The sequence below is a fragment of the Gambusia affinis genome, linkage group LG08 (genome assembly GCF_019740435.1).
Source record: "Gambusia affinis linkage group LG08, SWU_Gaff_1.0, whole genome shotgun sequence".
NCBI classification, from domain to species: Eukaryota; Metazoa; Chordata; class Actinopteri; order Cyprinodontiformes; family Poeciliidae; genus Gambusia; species Gambusia affinis.
The window spans coordinates 11,142,476-11,162,818 of record NC_057875.1 but is presented as its reverse complement, the minus strand read 5'-3'; the positions used below and the strand labels follow the sequence as shown (position 1 = coordinate 11,162,818).

Genomic DNA, 20,343 nt, shown 5'->3' with positions numbered 1-20,343 from the left:
TTGAGGAATCGTTTAGTTGGAGGTAAGTCATACATATTTTTAATTAAAGGTTGATTTTTAATTAATCTTAGTCAAGTGGAGTGTGTGTTTCATAAAGCAATGAGTACTGCTCTCTGTCACAGAGTTGATAAGCGTGCTGTCATCAGGCAGCCTGACCAACTGTCAGGTGCTGTTTCTTCATTGACTTGAAGTTGTGAAATTTCTATATGCTTCCTGTCAAACTTTAACACTGAGCAAACAAGGGGTGGACAGGGGAACCCAACTGGTGCCAGAGTCTGTGTATTTTCTGGGTGGGGACTTAGGGCATTACATTCTTGCAAACACTTGTAAACTTACTTTCAGGTGAAGTAGTTTTAAATCTAGATCATAAAGGGAGAAGTGGCAAAAGAAGAGGGTATGAGTAAGTTTTGAGTAACGTGGTTGCACTTCGCCTGTGTTTAAAAAGAGGGGGGAAATTCTCGCACATGTGTTAGTCATTTGGAGAGGAGTTTGCTGAACGATTTACATCTGTTTTCTGATCTTTGAACCCCCTCCTTCCTCCTTCTCCTTTCTCTTGTTTCTCTCGGCGAGCGTATCTTGCTTGTCCTGCGCTTCCAGTAAAGGCAGATGCTGTCACCGTGTGATAGGTGGGCGTTTTTCAGCCGTACTGCTTGTCTGCTCCGTTATTATTATTGCACTCCAAGGAATTTAAATATGTGAATGAAACTGAATAGTTTCCTAGCTGAAAATGGAAAGCATTCATTTGTGGCTCTGGTGAATGTGTTTGCACAGAATTAGGGTTTAGGTTAGGGAATGTGACCTTGAGAAAAAAGTTGAAGTTTTAAGTTAGGGAATAGGTGTGTGTGTGCGCGCGCATAAGAGGCGTATAACCAGCAGCCACACGTGTTGATGCTTTCCACCATAGCCCAGCTGATCTGTGTGAGGGCATAACATTTCCATTGCTCAGCAGAAGGCCCTGATCCTTACAAACTGCAATGCAAACCCCAACTGTAATGTGTGAATGTTTAGGGTGAAGCTATGAACTTACATTTTTGGCGACATTTTACGTGCTGGCAGTGAAAACTACCTTATTTTTTATTCTTCTCTGATTAGTGAGCGTGTAAATGTGGTTTTGATGTTACAGAAATACTTTGTGTGCAGACATTTGTTCCTCTTTCCTCTGTTAAAACTGAGAACCAAAAGCCTATTTTTATTGATGCCAAACCTCTGCATAGTTTTTGCATAAAAATACAAATTTAAACTTGTCTGATCAGCGAATAGATTTTGCAGAGACTAATTATCAAACTGTTGAATTTATCTACAACAGATTGCTCGTCATTGCTCATTTTCCCCCAAACCAGTTAAGCAGGTTTAGTTTAGTTCGAAAATAGAAATTTTTTCTTTCTGTAATGTCAAGTTATGGATTTTGCATAGAACATTAAGGCATCTTTTGATTTGTTATTATGACATAATTTTAGTATGTCTTTCTAGTTTCCTTCAGCTGTACTAGATCTGTGACCAGGCCTCACATTTGTGGTAGAGATGCACAAATCATTACTAATTTCCAGTTTTAATTACCAATTCCATTTTTTTCTTCTCATGACCATAACAAAGAAATTAGGAAAAATAATTGCTTCCACTTTCTTTGATGGAGTTAGTTGTTTGAATCAAACAAATAAAGAATTACAGGATCATCAACACTTGTGCTTCATTTGGTATTTAAAAAACCTTACCCATTCCAATCTCTGGCACATTTACTGGTGCATCTCTACTTTGTATGTCAGTTCACTGAGACATGATGCAACACAAATATAAGTGATGCAATCTCTGAGACCTCCAGCAGGCCAAAGAATCTGTTTAGTTTAGTGCAGTTTTGTTGCTATGGTGCAAGATGATCACAATCCAGGAATTGATTGATGGCCAGCTGATCACAGGCTTCTCTGTGTGTTTGTGTGAATGCCTAAGCAGGGAGTGGGGTCAAACAATTCATGTAAAAGCCAGGCATGCAGTGACTTGTTCAGTTGATTAACTTATTGAGTAAATACTCAGCATGCATACAAAGTATTGAAGCCAAGGCATGGATGTGCGCACCTAGAGACAGTGATCTTTCCAAGAGAACTGCATTGATTTTCCTGCTCTTATGTCAGAGCTTCAATCACAATAAAGCTCCATTACTGCACTTGCTGGTTTTGCATCATGCCCACGCGTGGACTCTAAATGCTTCCCTCTTTGAGGCTTGTTGGGCTGAAGGGAGGTTGGGGTTGAATGCAGCTTGTATTGGAGTAAGTACTGTGAGAAAGAATCAAAATTTATGACTTCATGTACAAGCAGGAGCATGCAATTAGATAAAAAAGTCCTCTCTTTCTTATTCAGAAGGCAGGAGTCTGACGTTTTCAGTTTTTATGTTGTATTCACAGCAAGCGAAAGCTGAATGCGGATTTAAAAAAAACTTCATCATTACTTTCTCTTTTAAATACTATTATAATTGTTCATGTCCTTTTATGTTGTATTTTGTAAGGCACCAAATCTGAGTGAACAAAGAATCTTAATTTTTGGTTTCTTTGTTACTTCACAGTCTGTGTGCACGTGCCCACTTCTTGCACCCTTGTATGTTTGTTTGTGTGTGTGTGTGTGTGTGTGTCTGCCAGGTTTGTCTGGTTGCTCAAGGTAACAGTTGTTATTGGGGTTTTCTCTGCTGGCATGTAAACAAAGAAGAACCGTCCTACCGCTCCCCGGTGTACCCTACAGCCAATGAGATTTGAGGTCCCAGCTGGGTTCAGCCAGTAGGCAGCCAGGATGGGCGGGACCCTGCTCCATGAGGAGAAAAACAGCAGTTAAGCACAAAGCTTTGAATCTGGAACTGGAAGACACAGCCATAACAAAGACTCTTTCCTTACAACTAAACAACCCTTCACACTCCTCAGCAACACACAACCTGGCAAGAGAAATATACTACCCATCACACGTATCCACACCCCTTGAGCTTTTCACCAGAATTATTTGTATTTATCTATATATCAGTCTTTAGGAGAGGCAGCTGAAATAACTGCACGAGGAGGTTCAAAAAATTATTTGGCAATATGGCTATAAAATGTATCACAATATAAACATTTCTTATCAGTTGATATTTGATTTGTTTTGAACATCCAAAATGCTGCCAAACTAGTTACGTGACCTTTTGTCTTTTAAACACAATTTCAAAATGAGCTGTTGTACTCATTTTCTCCTTTCGCTCCACCCTGTTCCTTTTTATTTTTAAGCAGTTGTGGGGCATGGTGGAAAAACATAAAATTGCTTCGACAACTGAGGAATACTGTATGTATTCTGTGAATTGCACAGACTCCGCGTGCACTGTCAGCGGATGGTTGAGATTTCATAGTCGAGCGTCGTTATTACACAGATTTTTCATGAATGGATAGCAAGTTTGAAGAGCTAGTTGGGTGCCTAGCCACGTTTCTTCTCCACTGGGGTAGACACTGCACACCTCCAAGTATATTTCCCAGAATTCTATGCAACTCTAGATCAGAGTTTCTTGATCACATCTATCACAATAGAAATCATAATTGTTTTGTCATCCAGATCTTCCTTTGGAGGACTTAAAACAAATGTAAAAAGATGCTTAAAGCCTAATATTTTCCTTCTGATACATAGTTATGTGCTACTTTGTGTTGGTCCTTTACTTACCACGTAAATGACATGCATCAAAGTTTGTGGTTGTAACATGACAAAATGTGAAAAAGTTCAAGTGACATAACTACTTTTACATTACAGGGCATTAATATTGCAGTTAGAAGCCTGATATTAAATATTTAAGCATATGTTTACATCAAAGTCCACCTGTTTTTGTAGTGTTGCCCCTGGTTGTCTGGATTCAATGCAGTTGTCATGCTCATCTGTCTTCTGATGAATCCACCTGTTCTCAATAAATCTAAATATATATAGATACATGAGCATGTGTCACGGCCAGCTGTGAAACAGTACAGAACAGCTTTTTGTATTTAACTCACAGTTGTGACCTCAGCCATACTCCCCTCTTCCAAACTGTGACCCTTCACCAGTTATTCAGGACAAGTGTTAAAGCTAGTAGTTTGACTCCCACAACTAGGTCTATGCGGATGCTCCTCTTTCTGTTCATGCTTGCTGTTGTGTGTCCACAGCAATAATCAGTGTGCCGGATCATCACATTCCTTCTGTGTGACTCAAAGTCATGTCTGTGCCTTTTGAATCCATCCCATTCTGTCCATAATCTGTGGGGCTTGTACAGTCACACAAGCTATTGTGAGAAATAACTTAAGTCAGCAATGAACTGAACTGAAATGTCAGTTTTATTTTTAACTTTTAAAACACAACATGTTTTGTAGAGTAAGGCCAGTTACCGCAACACCAGGTGTTGTCATCTCCTAAACATCTGCATTTCCATTAATGGGTATGAAATACTTGCATTATCAGTAGAGTTTATAACCTCTGACTTTTGAGTAGTCCCCTGAAAAATCACGTTTTTAAGGTCTTACCCTTTGCTATAAAACCTAAATACTCAACTTGTTCCAATGCTATAAAGGAAGTTTAGGTGTATGCTTTCAATCAAAAAGGGTGAATAGGTTGGGGTTAAAACAAAAGTTAACACAGTTAAGAACCGTTAACTAACTTACAGTTGAAACCAGGAAAAGCTCAGTTAAACCTAAGAATGACTCAGATTTCCAAATGTGAAAGGTTGTTTAATTGGGGAACAAAATTTTATTTGCATGCAATGTTTTAAAGAGAGAAAAAGTAATGTTATAAATAAATGTTCCTTTTTCTTGGGTCTGTTATCAGAAGTTTACAGATTGTGCTGTAAAACAGAGTTTTTATCATTTACTATTTCACGTTCAAAGCTTTGTGACCTGATTTAACAATGCTCTTGACCTCTGAATAAAGATAACTTCTTACTCTTCACTTAGATTCACTCTATGCTGTTTCAAGAAATCTTATACTTAGTGTCTGTTGTTTATAAAGTTCAAAATACTCAATGATGTCTTTTTGGCATATTTGAACTTATATATCTGCACAAAAGAAGTCTTGGTCAAGAAAAGCAACAAAAGAGCAAATAAGTTAACAATAAAAAAATCAAAGCACTCTGTCTTGTACACTAATGTGGGTTTAAAAAAAGGCAGGCGGGCAAAATTTGCTTTTTTGAATATAATAGGGCAGTAAAACAGTGCTGCGGTTGACCTTTTAAAAAAAAAAGAAGTCGTTAGGTTAAACAACAACGGGAACAAAAGAGTCGCATTGAAGTCTCTGCAGTTATTGTTTAATTCTTCCTAATTTTCAATGGCCCTTTATGTTTATAAAGCTCATGTAAAGTTTACCTGGAAGTATGACACATTTCAAATTCTAGTATTACTCTATGACCAGCAACAAAATGATCTGCATCAAGTCTAGACTTTGCACTGATGAGATAATGAAAATTGTTATTCTCACAATAGAAATTGGTAAAAAAAAAAATTTCCCCTAAATGGCTTTCTGATATTTGAAATAGATCATTTCTTCAGCTATACAATTAAGAGCTGAAGCATTATACAATCTTATTGTAATGAACAGTGATGCAGAAAGGTGTTTCCTTGCTTCAACCCAGGTGATTTTAATTGACAGGAGTTTGCTGAGCTGCAATCAACTAAATGCAGGGAAACATCTGAAACATGCTGGGCAGTGCGCCTTGAGGACCAGGTTTGGGAAACACTGATTTAGAGAACATCTGTTGATGTTGGTTCTCAAGTCTTCTACAATCCCACTAAATAGTGCATTATTAAGGCAAACCATCTACTAAATCAGCATTTAAAAGCTTTATTGTCAAGTCCAAACAGCACTTCTTGTAAGGAATAATGCACTTGCACAAAGATTTAAGTCCAGATCCAGTAGAAAAACTAAAATTGCATGTGAAGTCTGACACAACAATTTGCTGTCTAAAGTTAGTCTAAGAGTCGCAGAACTTTGCATGCTTTGACTGAATGCCCTTCACCAGCAGGCCATAATGTGGCTGGGTTTCCATAAAGCTGCCTTATTCCCCCTTAAATACTTTATGGATCTCCAGACATAAACATACTGCACAGCTGGAAACTGAACTGTCACATGACACAATGAATTATTGCGATTGTTGCAGCGCATTTGCTTGTCGGTGCTCAGTGAACCCTAAAACATCGGACTGTAAATTTCCCACACCCCATTCATCTCCCTGGTGACATTGTTGCATTGTGGGAGAAGAGAGGCCGTTCTGTAGAGGTCAGTACATGACGAAGCCCACAGAATTCCCCTGCTCTTCTTCTGTATTGCTGCATACCCCCAACTCTAATGCAGGAAATGCAAAACAGATATCAACCCCCAAACTCCGAAGCATGCTTTTGAAGAAACATATTACTCTCACTGCCCCCCAACCCCCTTTCAACCTCCTGCCCCTTAATTTTCAATACTCTATAGCCAAATCCAAATCTATGACTTTTAATACATTAGACAAAGATAACGCTATATTTTGAAGAACCAATCCTAAACTAAAGTAATCTCTAGTAGAGTAGTGCTCGCATATTATAAACAGCCACATTTCTTCTGGGATGTGTTTTCACAGGGTAGTCTTGTGAATGAGCATGTATGAGCACAGGATTCTTGGAAATGATCTCATTGTTATGGCTCAGCCTTCAAATCTCAGTAACTCGTTGAGTTTTTACAGGACTCTAACTCGCATACACTCTTGCTCTCCTTCCTTGTGTCCCTCCTGAACTGTCAATTAAAAGGCCATCTATCTGTGTGTTTTAAGTCGGGCCTCCTCTTATTTATGGCTCATTGGCCGCTTCATTAACGGACAGGCTCAGAGATGCATAGCCGGATCCGTCCAGTTTGCAGCATGCAGCAAGAGGGAGGACAGTTTGTATGTGACACCTCAGGGAGAGAGAGAATAAGGGGTGGAGATTTCTTTAGGGGGGGTTTGATGACGCATTTTCCCCCAAGGGGGTGGACTTCCCATCTGTGAGTGGGTAGGCGGATAGATTGGGGGAAGACGGAGAAGGGATAAGAAACAAGGGACTGAGAAAGTATAGATAATAGAACACATGTGAAACATTTTCTAACCTGATTTGTTTACCACTCAGAATAAAAATCACAGAGGTGTTTCTTTCTCGTAAAACATCTATAAACAAATGCTTTGGTTGTTAAAATCTTCATGGTTGGCTACGTGGGTGTGGTCTCCCATGTGTTCATGACCAATGACAGCTGACTGCCCAACCCCACCCTTTGCTCTTCTGTTTGTCCCTGTTTCCTTGAAGACAACTGTGAGCTCAGATGGTGAAGAGGGGTACAAACTACTCTCATTACCCTGATCCTCCCTGTTCTGGAAATCTGTAGAAGGAATAAAATAACTGAGAATGACAAATACAAGGCCAGTATTGGCCTTGTATTGTCCTTTTTCCCAGTCTGCCTACCCTGGCAGAGATCTCAACATAATTCTTTCATATAATTTATTTTCTCTTGCTTCTTCTTCCTATTGATCGACTTTTGAAACTTTCTTTCAATGTGTCTCCATAGTTTTTATTATGGCCAGTCTAGATTCTCATCTCCATCCATTTTTTTTAGCCTTCCTTCCAATCACAGATAATCTGTGAGAGCAAAGAGTGCCATTTTGTTTTCATCATTCATCAGTTTCAGAATGGACATATAAATGCAAAAGACTTAAATGAAAATTATGTCACTCACCTCTGCCACCCTATAAAACTTTCTGTTTAGCAGGTTGAATTGGATCTCAGTGCAACTCTAAACGCATTATGGACACAGACTTCAGCAGCAATGATTTCCTCACTATGTGCATTATGCCAATGTAACAGTTTAGTTTCCAAAGTGATTTAAAGTTTTACAACTAAACATAGCATCAATTAGAGTTGCACAATAAAATAAACCACAAATGAAACTTACAGGGATGTGATGTTTGAAAAGTTCTATTTCAAATGCTATGCATTAAAATTGTGCTTTCATGTTATTTTGCAATTTCCGTGATCTTTTGCATCAATCGATGTCATCGTTGCACAATGTAATAACACAATGATAATGCTATGTTTGCTTAATGTCATGCAGCACTCTTATCAATGTACTTGCAGAGCTCAAGATGGATCCTATAGCTTCTGCTTTTGGTGAAGATGCTCGAAACAGGTGGATAATGTTGTCTGGTTTTCTTTGAGATCTGACTTACTGATCCCTGTTTTGACTGATTCATTTCCTTCCTGAGGTCTACAGCACATAAAAGACAAAGATGTGCTGTAGGTACTTTGTTTGAAAAATGTTTTGGTAGCAGCATGAAAAGTTATAAGGACTTTTTTGGCCTTCTCCAAGAAGCTAAAGACTTCAGGGTATTTTATAAGCTAAAAGATTATATCAGCTCAGAGCCTTTTGCATTATGCACTGAAGTTTAATCTGTGGGGTAGATTAGGCAAATTAAGTCTTCCACAGTGTCTGCTATGGCCCTCACTGAAGTGTTGGAGCTTCACTGATCAGACAGCAGTCTACAAAGGAGTCAATTAAGGAAGTGTGCTTAAACTGAATGGAAGTAAAAAGACAGTTTGTATTACATTTTTTATAAGTACTTAAAAAAAAACCTCAAAAGTAATGTATTACACATAACTATTTTATTTTCTCACATTGGTTTAAAATGGTGGACCCAAAGTCCTGCCATCTGATAGAATCGAACGTAACTCACTGAGTTTGGATGCAGTGTGCAAATGGAAACGTTTCACTTTAAAGTTAACACATTTTATGAGCTGCTACTCAGAATAAAAATAAACTGAAATGATCAGAGCTGTTCACTTAAAAAGTTTGTGTAATTTGTAGCTGTTCTAGGGTACGGTAATTTCTGGTGGTGCTTTTTCAATATACTCATTTATTTATTTTTATTACTGGGAAACCTAATATAGTTTCTAATGGTTAATCTTTTTTGTTGATTAACCACTACAATTAAAACACTAAGCTAATAATACAGCCATTTTAAAAACAGTTTTTAAAGACTTTTACTGTATTTCAGTTTAACATTTATTAAGTCATACATTGCAGCTGATTCAGTTATCACTCATTCTTCTTTAGAGCTGTGAAATCAAATGAAAATATTAATAGCACTGCATTTCTACCTCTACTTCCAGAAGCACAGAAATTAGCTTGTATGATAAATGTAAGCTGCTGTTGGCTCATGCAGCTCAGCTAACCACAAATGATGCAATCAGTTGGCACAGCACAGGCACTCTGCCCCTCTAAGATCGCTCCCTTCTATTAGCTCTAATGCAGATTGCAATCATTGGGCATATTTTCACACAACCACAAATGTAAAACTGACTGTTGATTTACTTCCTTTTCTATCAAACAACCTGGCTTTTTATTTCAATTTTATGCAGATAGAGCAGAAGAATTATGTTACCCTGGATGAACGTTTTGCAACCGCTTTTCCCCCCCCTTCTCCTCCTGTTTGCGGTATTCAAAATAGGATATTTTCTATCATTAAACTCTAAAGTTTTAAACAAGATCTCAGTCGAGCATTTGGAGGACTGAAGGGAGGATTTGAAATTAAACTTCCTTTTCTGGACTCAGTGCTGACCCACTTTTTCTTCTTAGTTTCTATTGGTTTAACCTATAAATCATCTCATCTTATCTCTGAATGCTTGAGCATAGTAAATTATCCAAATTATCTTCTTTGTGGATATCTTGGAGATTGTCCCTTTAAAAGGCTCATTATCTGTTTTTGCCTGTCTGTCGTTGGGGTGTGTCTCCAAAACTAATAAACAATCTATTTTAATGGAATCCTGGAAACTGAAGTAATCTTTTACCCACAACGTCTGCAGTTTTATGTACGTCATAAAATGCTTTATATAATGCATGGATTAAGTTTCAGAGAAGTGGAATGAAATGATATTTTCCAAATACAAACTTTTCTGGGACATTTTGCTGTTCAAAACATCACAAAGCATAAAAGCTGTATGCCTTAAGAAGACATCAAAAATTGTCTGCATGGACTTTGCTGTTTCTAGCAGCTAAGGGGCACCAAAAGCACATAAAATAAAACATCTTAAACATCTAATTATAAGTCTGGCTTTAAGAATCGCTCCAATTTGAGGGTGCAGGTTCCTTTTGAACTCCTTATGTTACTTCCTCTCTCTCCCTGGGGCACAGAGGAAGTAGCAGCAGATGTGTTATGCTACAACAGACACCGTGACAACACTACTGGTCTTTAAGTTCCCTCTGCATTAACACAACCCACCCAGGATGTACTTCACAGCTTAATGAACTGCTACACATCCTCACCATCTCACTTTATCCTGTGACCACCGCAATGTCTCATTATACAAAGAGGCAGTCATGTTTTTTTTTATTAATTACAAGAGTTGAGATGTCTGATTTTTGGCATGTTCTATGTTTAGAACATGGTCTAAACATAGTTATAAAAGTGGAGAGTCATGCTTTTATGGTTTAAAGCTGTGGTTCCCAAAGTTTTATTACAAGTGTTGTATTAGTAAAGAGCATTTTATTTTTCCAAGTTGTGCCATCCTGTCAAACATTTTTAAAACCTTTTAGTTTTTTTTAATTTTGGATGCATTCTCTAGTCTTGTCTTCAGATGTAAACTTAACACAGCATAAGTAGTTGCTCTCACTTGTTCTTGCTTTTCCACTATCTGTCTGTCTCCATACATGCTGGGAATCATAGAAATTTTCTACATTTTATTTATCAAGTAAACATTGGTTTGCTTGAAAATCTGTTTTTTGTTTTTTTTTTGGCTTTTTGTTTTGCTTTTAACAAAGCCTTTAGCTAAAGCCTGAGGTCCATCTGAGGAGTGATGAAGCTCCGGTTGCACCACTGCTACTTTCTTCATAGTTTCTAAAACTTTATGTAATGAATTTGCTGAAAATGCATCAGAAGATTTCTGACTGAGGCATATAAGACAATTCATAGAAACCACAAAATCATAATGACCAACTGAAACAACATGTTGCTTTACTCACAGCACAAATTCTGTTTAGAAGAATGGTATAATTTACCTTGCCTTTTCATGTTGGACTTTTTTGTTATGTAACCAACATGATTTGGTTGCTGTGATGCAGTGATACTGACCTCTAGTGGTTTCTCTGTATCAATACACTGATCTTCTAAATCTAGGCCATGTTTTGAATTTGTGCATATACTCCCCCCTCATGCTTGTTATCAGCACGTGTAGTGAAACGCGTTTTTGGTTGAAACGGGCTGTGATTGGCCTGCTCACTGTTTGTTTTCAGTCTGTCCTCATCGGTCACAGACTGTGACCTATCAGAAGCTGCATGACGAGGCAACATCTTGAAATCACAAGCACTGGCAACAAAAATGCTGTTGGTTTTCAATGATTTCTCAGCCAGCCTGGGAACAGAAATGTGCATAACTTTGTCTGCTAATGAAAGATGGTTCCATCTGATCTATACAGCCACTGTTAGACTAAATGTTCTTTTAAAAGGAGGTATTTTAATCATGTCCAGTATTGTGCTCACCAACAGTTCTTTGTTGCCTAAATCAATGACTGAGTACAGAAATAGTTTCCTTATTGATGAAGGATTGCTCGCAATTGATTGGAAGAGATGTCTATTGAAAGTGAAGGGGACAGAACAAATGAGGGCGGGAGCAGAGACAGAGTGTGTGTTGGTGTGTGTATGTGAAAGAGAGAGAGGGAGAAAGAGAGAGAGCGGTAGCTATAAAACAGACTTTGGACTCCAACCAGCTCAGTCAGAGACAGCTGTGCTAACATTCTGACAAACACAACGTGCTTTAATTTCTTTTCCTGGAAAACAGATTTTTAATCAGAATAAGCCAGGATGGCGACCATGTTCAGATATCCTGTCTTTCCTCATCTGCAGGGTGAGTTGCTTTAGAAATGAGTTCTGTACAGATTGTACACTTTGTGTTTATAGTATTTATTTGTGGATTTCTTTAGTCTTTTGTAATGCTTTAATACATTTTAAGGGACGAAACTGACTTTTATGCTGTTCCATAAGCCTCTTTGAACTATCTGTCCAGATTTAAGATGTCCAAACAGTAGCTTCAATAAAAAAAATTATATTGTGAGGTTAAGGATACTCTGATAAGGATATCAATCCAACTTGCAGTAAAACTTACCCATGCTTGATTATATCACGTTTGATGAATAATTTTCCCACACACCAGCTGTGCTGGTAATTGTTAAATTGCATAACTTTTGCCTGAAAGTGTACAAAAATATTTTATTCTAAATGGGTTTTTTTTGTTGTTGTTTTTTTTATAGAATAAAACTGTTTCTTATAGATCTTGGTCAAATCTTTATATTTTAATATTTATGTATATGTGGGAATTAAATAGCCCTTATTCTGTATAGTTTATTAACTTTTTCACCAAAGGTCCATAAGCAACATCTGGAGTTTAAAATCTGCATCAAAATTTATTTGTATCTGATTATGTGCTGTCTGGGTAAATCTGTTGTGTTGCAGATGTTTCTTTTACCACATGACAGGCGAATGAAATGTTCAACCTCACTCAGTCTGGAACTATTATGTAATGTCAGCACCAAGTCCCCTGATGTCAATTCAGAAACTTATGTCAGAGTTTTTGGAACAGGTTTCCATTACCATTTGAAAAGAGTGATTTTTTTGATTTTTTTTTTAAGGGGGTTTTCTCCAATATTTATACACCATGTTTGTTATGATGTGGTTGCAGGATTCTGGTTTGTTAGAGAGCATGATTATTGAATGCTCATTTCATTTATTTAGGTCTGTGTTTATTGTATTAAATAGACCAAAAATGAAAGCTCAACTATAAAATGTCTATAATCTCTATAGATTTTTAAGCAAACTTAAAGAAATCTGCATATTTTAAAATAAAAATGTAACCTATATTATTATTAGTATATCTTATTTCTTATCAGTTTATATTATAATCACACTAAACCTTAATGTCCAAAAATTGCTAATATGAGTTTGCTTTTTTTTAAAATCTAAATCCGTTTCCCGGGTAGACTTGTCTCAACTTGTCATTTTCTTATTGTCCTCTGTCTCTGCAGATCCGTGTGATCCTGGAAGGAGTGTCATGGCAGAACCGGACTACCTGGAAGGAGACTGTGATGAGCTCATCCAACCCAAAAAGCTGATTAATCCAGTCAAGAGCTCCCGAAACCACCAGGACCTACACAGAGAGCTTATTATGAACCAGAAGAGGTCAGGAGATAAATAAAAAAGCTTCCAGTCCCTTCTTTTTCTCTAATGCCCTCACACCTATCTGTTTGCTTGTGGGTAGGAACAGTTTTTATCAGTTTGTGACTACCATAAAATATATCAAAGTGTGAATCCCACATATTTTAAAGATAGTGATTTATTCATTTATGGCTTCGTAAAACTTTCTAGTTGGTCGTTACCTTGGTAATGCCATAACAATCACAAATCAGGGGGAAAAAAAAACATTAGACTGCATCCAGATCCTCGATAATTTAGTTTCATCTTCACTAATGGAGGATGACTGAATCCAGTTAACATCCCTGCTGGTGTTCTAATCATCTGCACACAGAGCTGATGCTTTTGCTGTGTCACTTTGGCTGAGCTCACTGATTCAACCTCCAGCAGCATCATTAATTGGCTTAATATGCAAAACTTTCACCAGAAGTATTACATAACAACAAAGTATTGTCAAAAAGAGTTATGTAAAAGTCCCACGCAAATGTAAAAGTACCTGATTGGTTGTTGTTTTAAGGCGATATGAGCGCCCATCTGTGTGAATGTAAATGCACGTGTTCCAACACCTGTGATCATCCTTTCAGCACTGAATGTTTTTTGTTTTTTTTCTATCTCACTGTGCAGCGGTGGCCACTTTGTGCCTGAGCTATAAATAGCAGTGTAAATACTCATGATGCTGACAGCTGCTCCATCACAGCATCCCTGCTCTGTCTTTGAACAGGTCAAAGACTGGGATCCAATTTGTAACAATTAAATTAGAATAAGATTTAGTGAGGAAAAAATGTAATACTAAGTTGACTTTCTAAATGGTGCAGAGTATTGTTTCTATGGGTCTATACAGGCTGAAGTGATTTTTGGGGGAGAAAAAATGGTTTGATTGGGCTTTAAGCACATCCTGATATATAAAAAATGTTGCTTTCACAGTGGATTAGTCATAGTGAGGGTGTTGAGGAGAGGTAGGGAGGGGTGCGTGGATGGATGGATGCATGGATGGACATGGACAGATAGATAAAAAAGAAAAGAAGAAACATGTTATGTAATCAAGATTACAAAACAGTCTCCAGCTGAGTGCCTTTCTCTGCCTCTGCTACCTTGGTGACAGAGACCCTACCCCACAGAAACCCTTAAAGAGTAATGTGTGAGAATCTTCAGAAATTAAGTCCCTTTCTGTTAGAAGATGTGCACTTGGATGAGGGTGTGGGTGGGATGGGGGGCTTGAACGGCTACTGGTTATGTAAAAGCAGAATGATGTAAGCATCGTTAGTGTCTGTCTGTCTGTCTGTCTGTACTGGAAACCTTAAAGCTGCCCAGTCATGTCTCTTATCGTCTGCTTCGCCTCAGCATTGAAAACTGCTTTCATAAGACATTTAAAAAAACAGGCAGATTAACTGCAGTAATGACTCTACAGAAAGTGACGTCTTTTTGTAAATTAACTCCCGCTGCATCTTGGAACATTTTGAGCCCAGTTATGTAATCTTTAGGATGTAATCGTGCATTTAATTAAGATGCTGCTGGTGCTGTACTGTGGGCCGGGAGAAAGACTTTCAGTCAGGATTCAGTTCAGAAAGCAAACGGTCATGAGAGAAATCTGATCATCTGAATCAGAAGGTTTTTAAATTAAAATGACAGAGCCTGTCACAGTAATAAGTGACATTGTTGTGGGAGCTTTGTGTGTTGCTTTTCTCTTTTCCAGTCAGTCTCTTGCCTTATTCTTCTGTTTAACAATCTCAGCTCTCCTCCCCCACGTTTTCTTTAACTTGGAGAAGTTTGGTAGATGACATAACTTTGTTCCTCTTGGCAAAACGATCTCACATTTTTTTAAGATGACTTTCTTAGTCATGCACCAATCCCTCTAGTTTCCCTTTAGCTTATTTGAGAGAATAGTAGGATAGTTTACAATATGCAATCAAGCCACTGCAGTGCTTTGCAGAACTATTCATACACCTTGAACCTTGGAGTATTTTGTTACTTTTCAACCTGAAGACTTTCATGTATTGTCAGGATTTATTGTTGAAGAAAAAAAATACACATTAAAAAGAATTCTTCATAGAAATAAAATATTAAAATTATAGTGTGTGTAAATGTCCATATCCACCACTTTCTGCATTTGTAGAGCTAATGAAGACATACCCCAAGACATTACAACAGCTTGATTCAAGGGAGTAAATATAAATCTAGAATATTTTAGATTTTCATTTGTCAGAGATTCTGAATAACAATATAGTGTTTTTATTCATTTCAGTTATGTGCGACTATTTTAATGCATATAATCCCACTTAGACTCATTGAAGTTAGTGTTAATGGAATAAAATGTGAAAGAGTTAAATGGGTGTAAATACTTTTGTTTCTCAGGCACAATTTCCAATTGCCTTAAAATCAGAATTTTTTTGAAACATGATCGTCATGTAATCCAGATGATGTAACACAGATATAGTTTACTAACTAGAATGAGGTCAGGATGTTCATCTGTTCTGAATAAATCTCCTAGAAAATCGCCCCCTAAATGCGGTCCGGAAATTCAATAAGCTTGTAGTACCACAGATTTGTTTAAGCTTGTTTCGTGAAACATGTTGTTTCTTACTGATTTGTTGCTCTCTCTATCTGTTGTAAAGGGGCCTTGCTCCTCAGAACAAGCCAGAGCTCCAGAAGGTTCTAGAGAAGAGGAAGAGAGAACAAGTTATCAAGGCCCAAAAGGAGGAGCAGGAGGCGCACAAGAAGAGAAGTGACCTGGAAATAGAGCTCATGAAAAGACAACAGAAACTAGAGCAGGTAAATCTTCTAACGTGTATATATATATATATATATATTTTAACCTCTCCAAGTTTATTTTTAATGGTACACTGATTTATTTGCTTTCTTTATTTCCATTGTCCAGCTTGAACTGGAGCAGCAGAAAATTCAGGAGGAGCAAGAAAACACCCCCGAGTTTGTGAAGATGAAGGGCAACCTGCGTCGCACCAAGCAGGAAACCGGCGGTGAAGAGCAAGCCACCTAAAATCTAGCCTGGGTGTCTGGGTCTGGCTGACTGAGAAGCCAAGGAGTGTGTGTTGTGTCTGTGGTAACACGGTGGTGACCTGACCAAGATGAGCCTCTTGGCGTTCCCTTACCCAGCTGTTCCTTCCTGCACCGAGGAGAGAGACTTTAGAGACTAAAGACCCCCTACCCCTTCTTTCTCCCTGCAATGGACCGCCAGCACTCGCTCCTGTCCAGCAGTACGCAGCACCCCCACCCACAGGAGGCACCTAACACAGACATGTTACAGGCTTTTCAACACGGGCCAGCAAGCTTCCAATGAGCTCTAGTGGAGAAATGAACCAAACCCAATCTGTCTTTGCTCTTTTTCTCCTCTGCGAGCTGTCATTTCTATTTCCTGTTATCAGTGTTGTCATTATTGTTTTTGTTGCTCATATTCACAATCATAGAAAAATCAAAAAGTGGACACTGGATGGACTCTTAAAGCTGTGTAAAATAAAAGCCAAACAAATGTGCTTTTTGTTATTTATGTTGGTAGCTTTTAGCCCAGGTGTAGGGGAGGACACTTTTAGTCATTCTGTGTTTTATTTTGTTTTACAGCATGGCATATAAAGCCAGAACAGGACAAAGGGAGTGTGAGGTTGTGTGAAAATATGCTTTATTATTGTTATTATTTTTTTAATGTACATGATATTTCCTCAGCTAATGCAATTTTAAGCAATAGTAGAACTCTTAGGCATGAGAGGGATTTTTCTTTATATATTCTATTGTTTTGTATGAAAAAATGTGTTCCTTAATAAATAATTTACATTTTATTTGGCTAGCATGCATGTTTGTGTTCTGTGTGGGTAAAACCATGTAAGGTAGGTATTGGAAGAACCTGCTAATCCAACACAATAAGTGGGTATAGAAAATGGTTAATTCTAAAATAAGTATCCCTAACAAGTTAACAGCCTGATGAACACGGCTGGTTTTCCATTTGATTTCACATACAATTGTTCATTATAGTGGAAATTGAGATTTTTTTTTTACGTATCACAATTGTAAGATTTGAATCAATTATGTTCGCAGTAAAATAGCATATATATGTATATAGATTTAAAGAATAGAATTTCTGATCACTAACATGGAACTTAAAATCTGAAGAATTGCATTAAGATTGGATTTGGGATGGAAAAAATAGCTTTCATAAATTGAGCTTTCTATGAAATTGGAATTAAATCTAAGATTTTGACACAAAGTGTCAAATAAAACAAGAGTAATCAACTAAATATTAGTAATTAAACTAGATTTTAATAAATAAAAAATAGCATTTCAAATCCAATTTGCAGTAGTGAGGAGTAAAATAAGTTCTGAAATCGTGAATATATTTTCATCATAAGTGGTCGCAAAAGTTCAAGGTAACATTTACACATGTAAATGCAGATATATGTCAGCATTTAATATGGTATCAACAAAAACACAATTATCTACTTTAGGTATTTTAGATTAGATACCATAAAGAAATCTTAGCACTGCTTTAAAAAAATGTTTACTTGTACCTCAACCATGGCCAGTTGATGGCAGCAAAGCGCCTTTGACATCTCTTAAAACACCGCAGAGTAAGTGGAGTCCCTCGCTCATCAGATAGCGGCAGAGATGGCCGCCTGTGCTTTGTTCCGCTCATTTTCTTCCAACTTTTCCACAGTTTGGCCTTTACTTACCCGTTCACCGCTGCTCTCTCCTCTGAGACTGGCACCTACAGCTTATAATGGGAGAACACTAGCTTCTTCAAGCCGATTATCAGCAGGTATTTGTCCCTGGATTTGTTTAGACTAGCACGTTAGCCCACAGTCTACATAGCAGCACCAACAGGAGGGGGAAAGGACATGGTAGAATGTCAGCTCTGCTACATGTGTGGTTATCACATGCACCAAAGGCTACAGAGTCTGTTGTTTTGTCTTACAGCACTTAAATTCACAGACAAACACGAATGGATTCGAGTAGAAGATAACGGAACAGGTACAGTCGGCATCAGCAACTTTGCACAAGTAAGTTTCCAATCTCCCACATGCCCTGAAGGCAATTATTTCAGTGATCTTTGACCGTTTTGTCGATCACTTGCAGGAGGCTTTGGGAGATGTAGTCTACTGTGGACTACCAGAGGTGGGAACACAGCTTGCCCAGCAGGGTACGAAGTTTTCTACATGGTTTTGTGAACCCAGTTGCAAACACTGGATAGTTTTAGCAGTGATTTTAAAAAAAAAACAAAAAAAAAAACATCACATATTTCTGCTTCATAGGAAACACCAGCTAAATGCCAGAAAAATTATAATCTTCTGTTACAGGAAGAACTTTCTTGTAAATGGTTAAAATGACTGGTTGCTACCAGTCATGTTTATCATACTGAAAGAGTCATTTTAGTTTAGATATGTCAATTATCTAAACTTGACATATTGCTTTTGAATTTATCAATGGGCTTACTTGGCCCAGTTTAATGAATAAATCATAAATGTATGTATAACTTAAATAAACTCAGAAATACCTTTTAAGTAGAACCATTTATCTTTTTAAATCATTTACTGTTCAAATAATTCAGAATAGAAAACAAAGTTAAACTTTATTTAAAATTATTGATTTGCATTTATATTCATGATCCGTTTCTTTAAACAGCTTTGTTTAAATTTAAGAGAGTAAGACCATTTTATTTGTGCTATGCATTAGCATATGGTACACAAAACAGGCTACTGGATAGGGATTTCCCTACAGCTAAGATATGGAAATAATAACTCTAAAAAGACTAACCATTTATGTCTATATTTTCTCAGATGAGTTTGGAGCTCTGGAAAGTGTCAAGGCAGCAAGTGAACTTTATTCACCCTTGACTGGAGAAGTTGTAGAGGTCAACACACTACTGGCAGACAACCCCAGTTTGGTCAACAAATCCTGCTATAAAGATGGTGAGTATGCTCACAAACTAACACTGCACGTCTGTCTATCTGACTCATTCAGCTCTGTAAAAAGTAGATAGTTCTTGTGTTCAATGAAAAAGTGTGTTGAGTTGCACCGTTTCTTCTTAATTTTTGTAATTCCTAAATTGCTACTCGGCTGTTGATGTGAAACATGCCAATCCATAACACTGGAGCATTTAGTTAAAGTATAGCTCAACTGAACAGATGAATGTGCTTTCTGAAACACAAGCCTGACAGTTTAGCTTTAGGTAATACTGCTGTATGTGTTCAGGTAAAGAAAAAAAAACAAATATATCAAGAAAGCAAATGTTGCTTTTAATAAATATTGTATTTCTCAAGGCCACATGATTCTTTTGTTGGACAATAGATGGCAGCATTGTACAAGTACATCATTTTACTAACAATAATAAAAACTTTCCTTTTTTTTAGTCCCAAAAAAGCCTGAATGAAGCCAGTTTGACATAAGAACAATGCTGTGTAGTTTGCTCTAAATTCTAATTTTTAAAATGTGATGCCAACTAAAACAAATCTCTTGGGTTTCTTAATTTCTTGAAATATATTTTAAGAACTTTACTGTTTTTCATATGGAAGACATATTTTTAACTCGTGTCTCAAAAAGCAAACCCATTGCAGCTTGTTCATTGTTAAATCACATCTTGCATTGATTTCCTTTAGGTTGGCTGATGAAGATGACGATTGCAAAACCCGCTGAGCTTGACGCTCTAATGGACGAGGCAGCATATGAGAGATACATCCATTCCATCGAGGACTAACTTTAGGTTGCTTAACGGTTATTATGCTCCTGCTTTATTTCCATCACTACTGGCAGGGAGGAGCATTTGATGTGCCTCTCGGTTCCATCACAATGCTTAGCATCCAGCAGCAAAGGTTTACAGCTCTGTACTGGTGATCTGCCTGGGCTGTAGAAATGGGAACTTTAGAAAGTCTTTACCTACTGAAAACGACTGACTTTAGGGGATCTCTGAGTCTGCACTGACTAAAAATTCTGACTTCGTACAGCTACACAATCTTTAAGCCGACGAAAAGAAATCAAGTCATTAAAAAAGGCTTCCAAGCATTTCAGTCAAACCTGAAATTCAGCCTTTGTATACGTAGACTTAAAAAGCACTTTGATCTTTAAGGTATTAATTTGGTTTGTGAGCACTGTGGATATGGAACCCGTGTAATAGAAAAATAAACATTTCCTTACATGTTCAGTTTGTGT

General features: G+C 37.5%; 2 protein-coding genes across 3 annotated transcripts; both read left to right on the top strand.

Moving 5' to 3' along the window:
• The first annotated feature begins 8,124 nt into the window (after positions 1-8,124).
• On the top strand, positions 8,125-16,982 carry fam107b (family with sequence similarity 107 member B). Of its 2 annotated transcripts, none has more exons than XM_044123951.1 (4): positions 8,125-8,145; positions 13,029-13,182; positions 15,807-15,963; positions 16,070-16,982. In XM_044123951.1, exons 1-4 carry the CDS (start codon positions 8,133-8,135, stop codon positions 16,187-16,189), a joined length of 444 nt encoding a protein of 147 aa, XP_043979886.1. In that variant the 5' UTR covers positions 8,125-8,132; the 3' UTR covers positions 16,190-16,982. The 2 variants fall into 2 exon arrangements, with proteins under 2 accessions (XP_043979886.1, XP_043979885.1); XM_044123950.1 differs by lacking the exon at positions 8,125-8,145 and adding an exon at positions 11,459-11,854.
• Positions 16,983-17,763: 781 nt separating this feature from the next.
• Positions 17,764-20,335, top strand: LOC122835345 (glycine cleavage system H protein, mitochondrial-like). Its single transcript, XM_044124345.1, has 5 exons — positions 17,764-17,956; positions 18,115-18,197; positions 18,274-18,337; positions 18,975-19,106; positions 19,794-20,335. Exons 1-5 carry the CDS (start codon positions 17,806-17,808, stop codon positions 19,889-19,891), a joined length of 528 nt encoding a protein of 175 aa, XP_043980280.1. The 5' UTR covers positions 17,764-17,805; the 3' UTR covers positions 19,892-20,335.
• The last annotated feature ends 8 nt before the right edge of the window (positions 20,336-20,343 follow it).

What these genes read in the sequence shown, in the direction of transcription:
- fam107b (XM_044123950.1), top strand. Translation starts at nt 11,812, where the DNA reads ATGGCGACCATGTTCAGATATCCTGTCTTTCCTCATCTGCAGG. An exon ending in TGTCTTTCCTCATCTGCAGG is followed by an intron (nt 11,855 to 13,028) that starts GTGAGTTGCTTT and finishes CTGTCTCTGCAG; the next exon opens with ATCCGTGTGATCCTGGAAGG. An exon ending in GACAACAGAAACTAGAGCAG is followed by an intron (nt 15,964 to 16,069) that starts GTAAATCTTCTA and finishes TCCATTGTCCAG; the next exon opens with CTTGAACTGGAGCAGCAGAA.
- LOC122835345 (XM_044124345.1), top strand. Translation starts at nt 17,806, where the DNA reads ATGGCCGCCTGTGCTTTGTTCCGCTCATTTTCTTCCAACTTTTCCACA. An exon ending in AACACAGCTTGCCCAGCAGG is followed by an intron (nt 18,338 to 18,974) that starts GTACGAAGTTTT and finishes ATATTTTCTCAG; the next exon opens with ATGAGTTTGGAGCTCTGGAA. An exon ending in CAAATCCTGCTATAAAGATG is followed by an intron (nt 19,107 to 19,793) that starts GTGAGTATGCTC and finishes GATTTCCTTTAG; the next exon opens with GTTGGCTGATGAAGATGACG.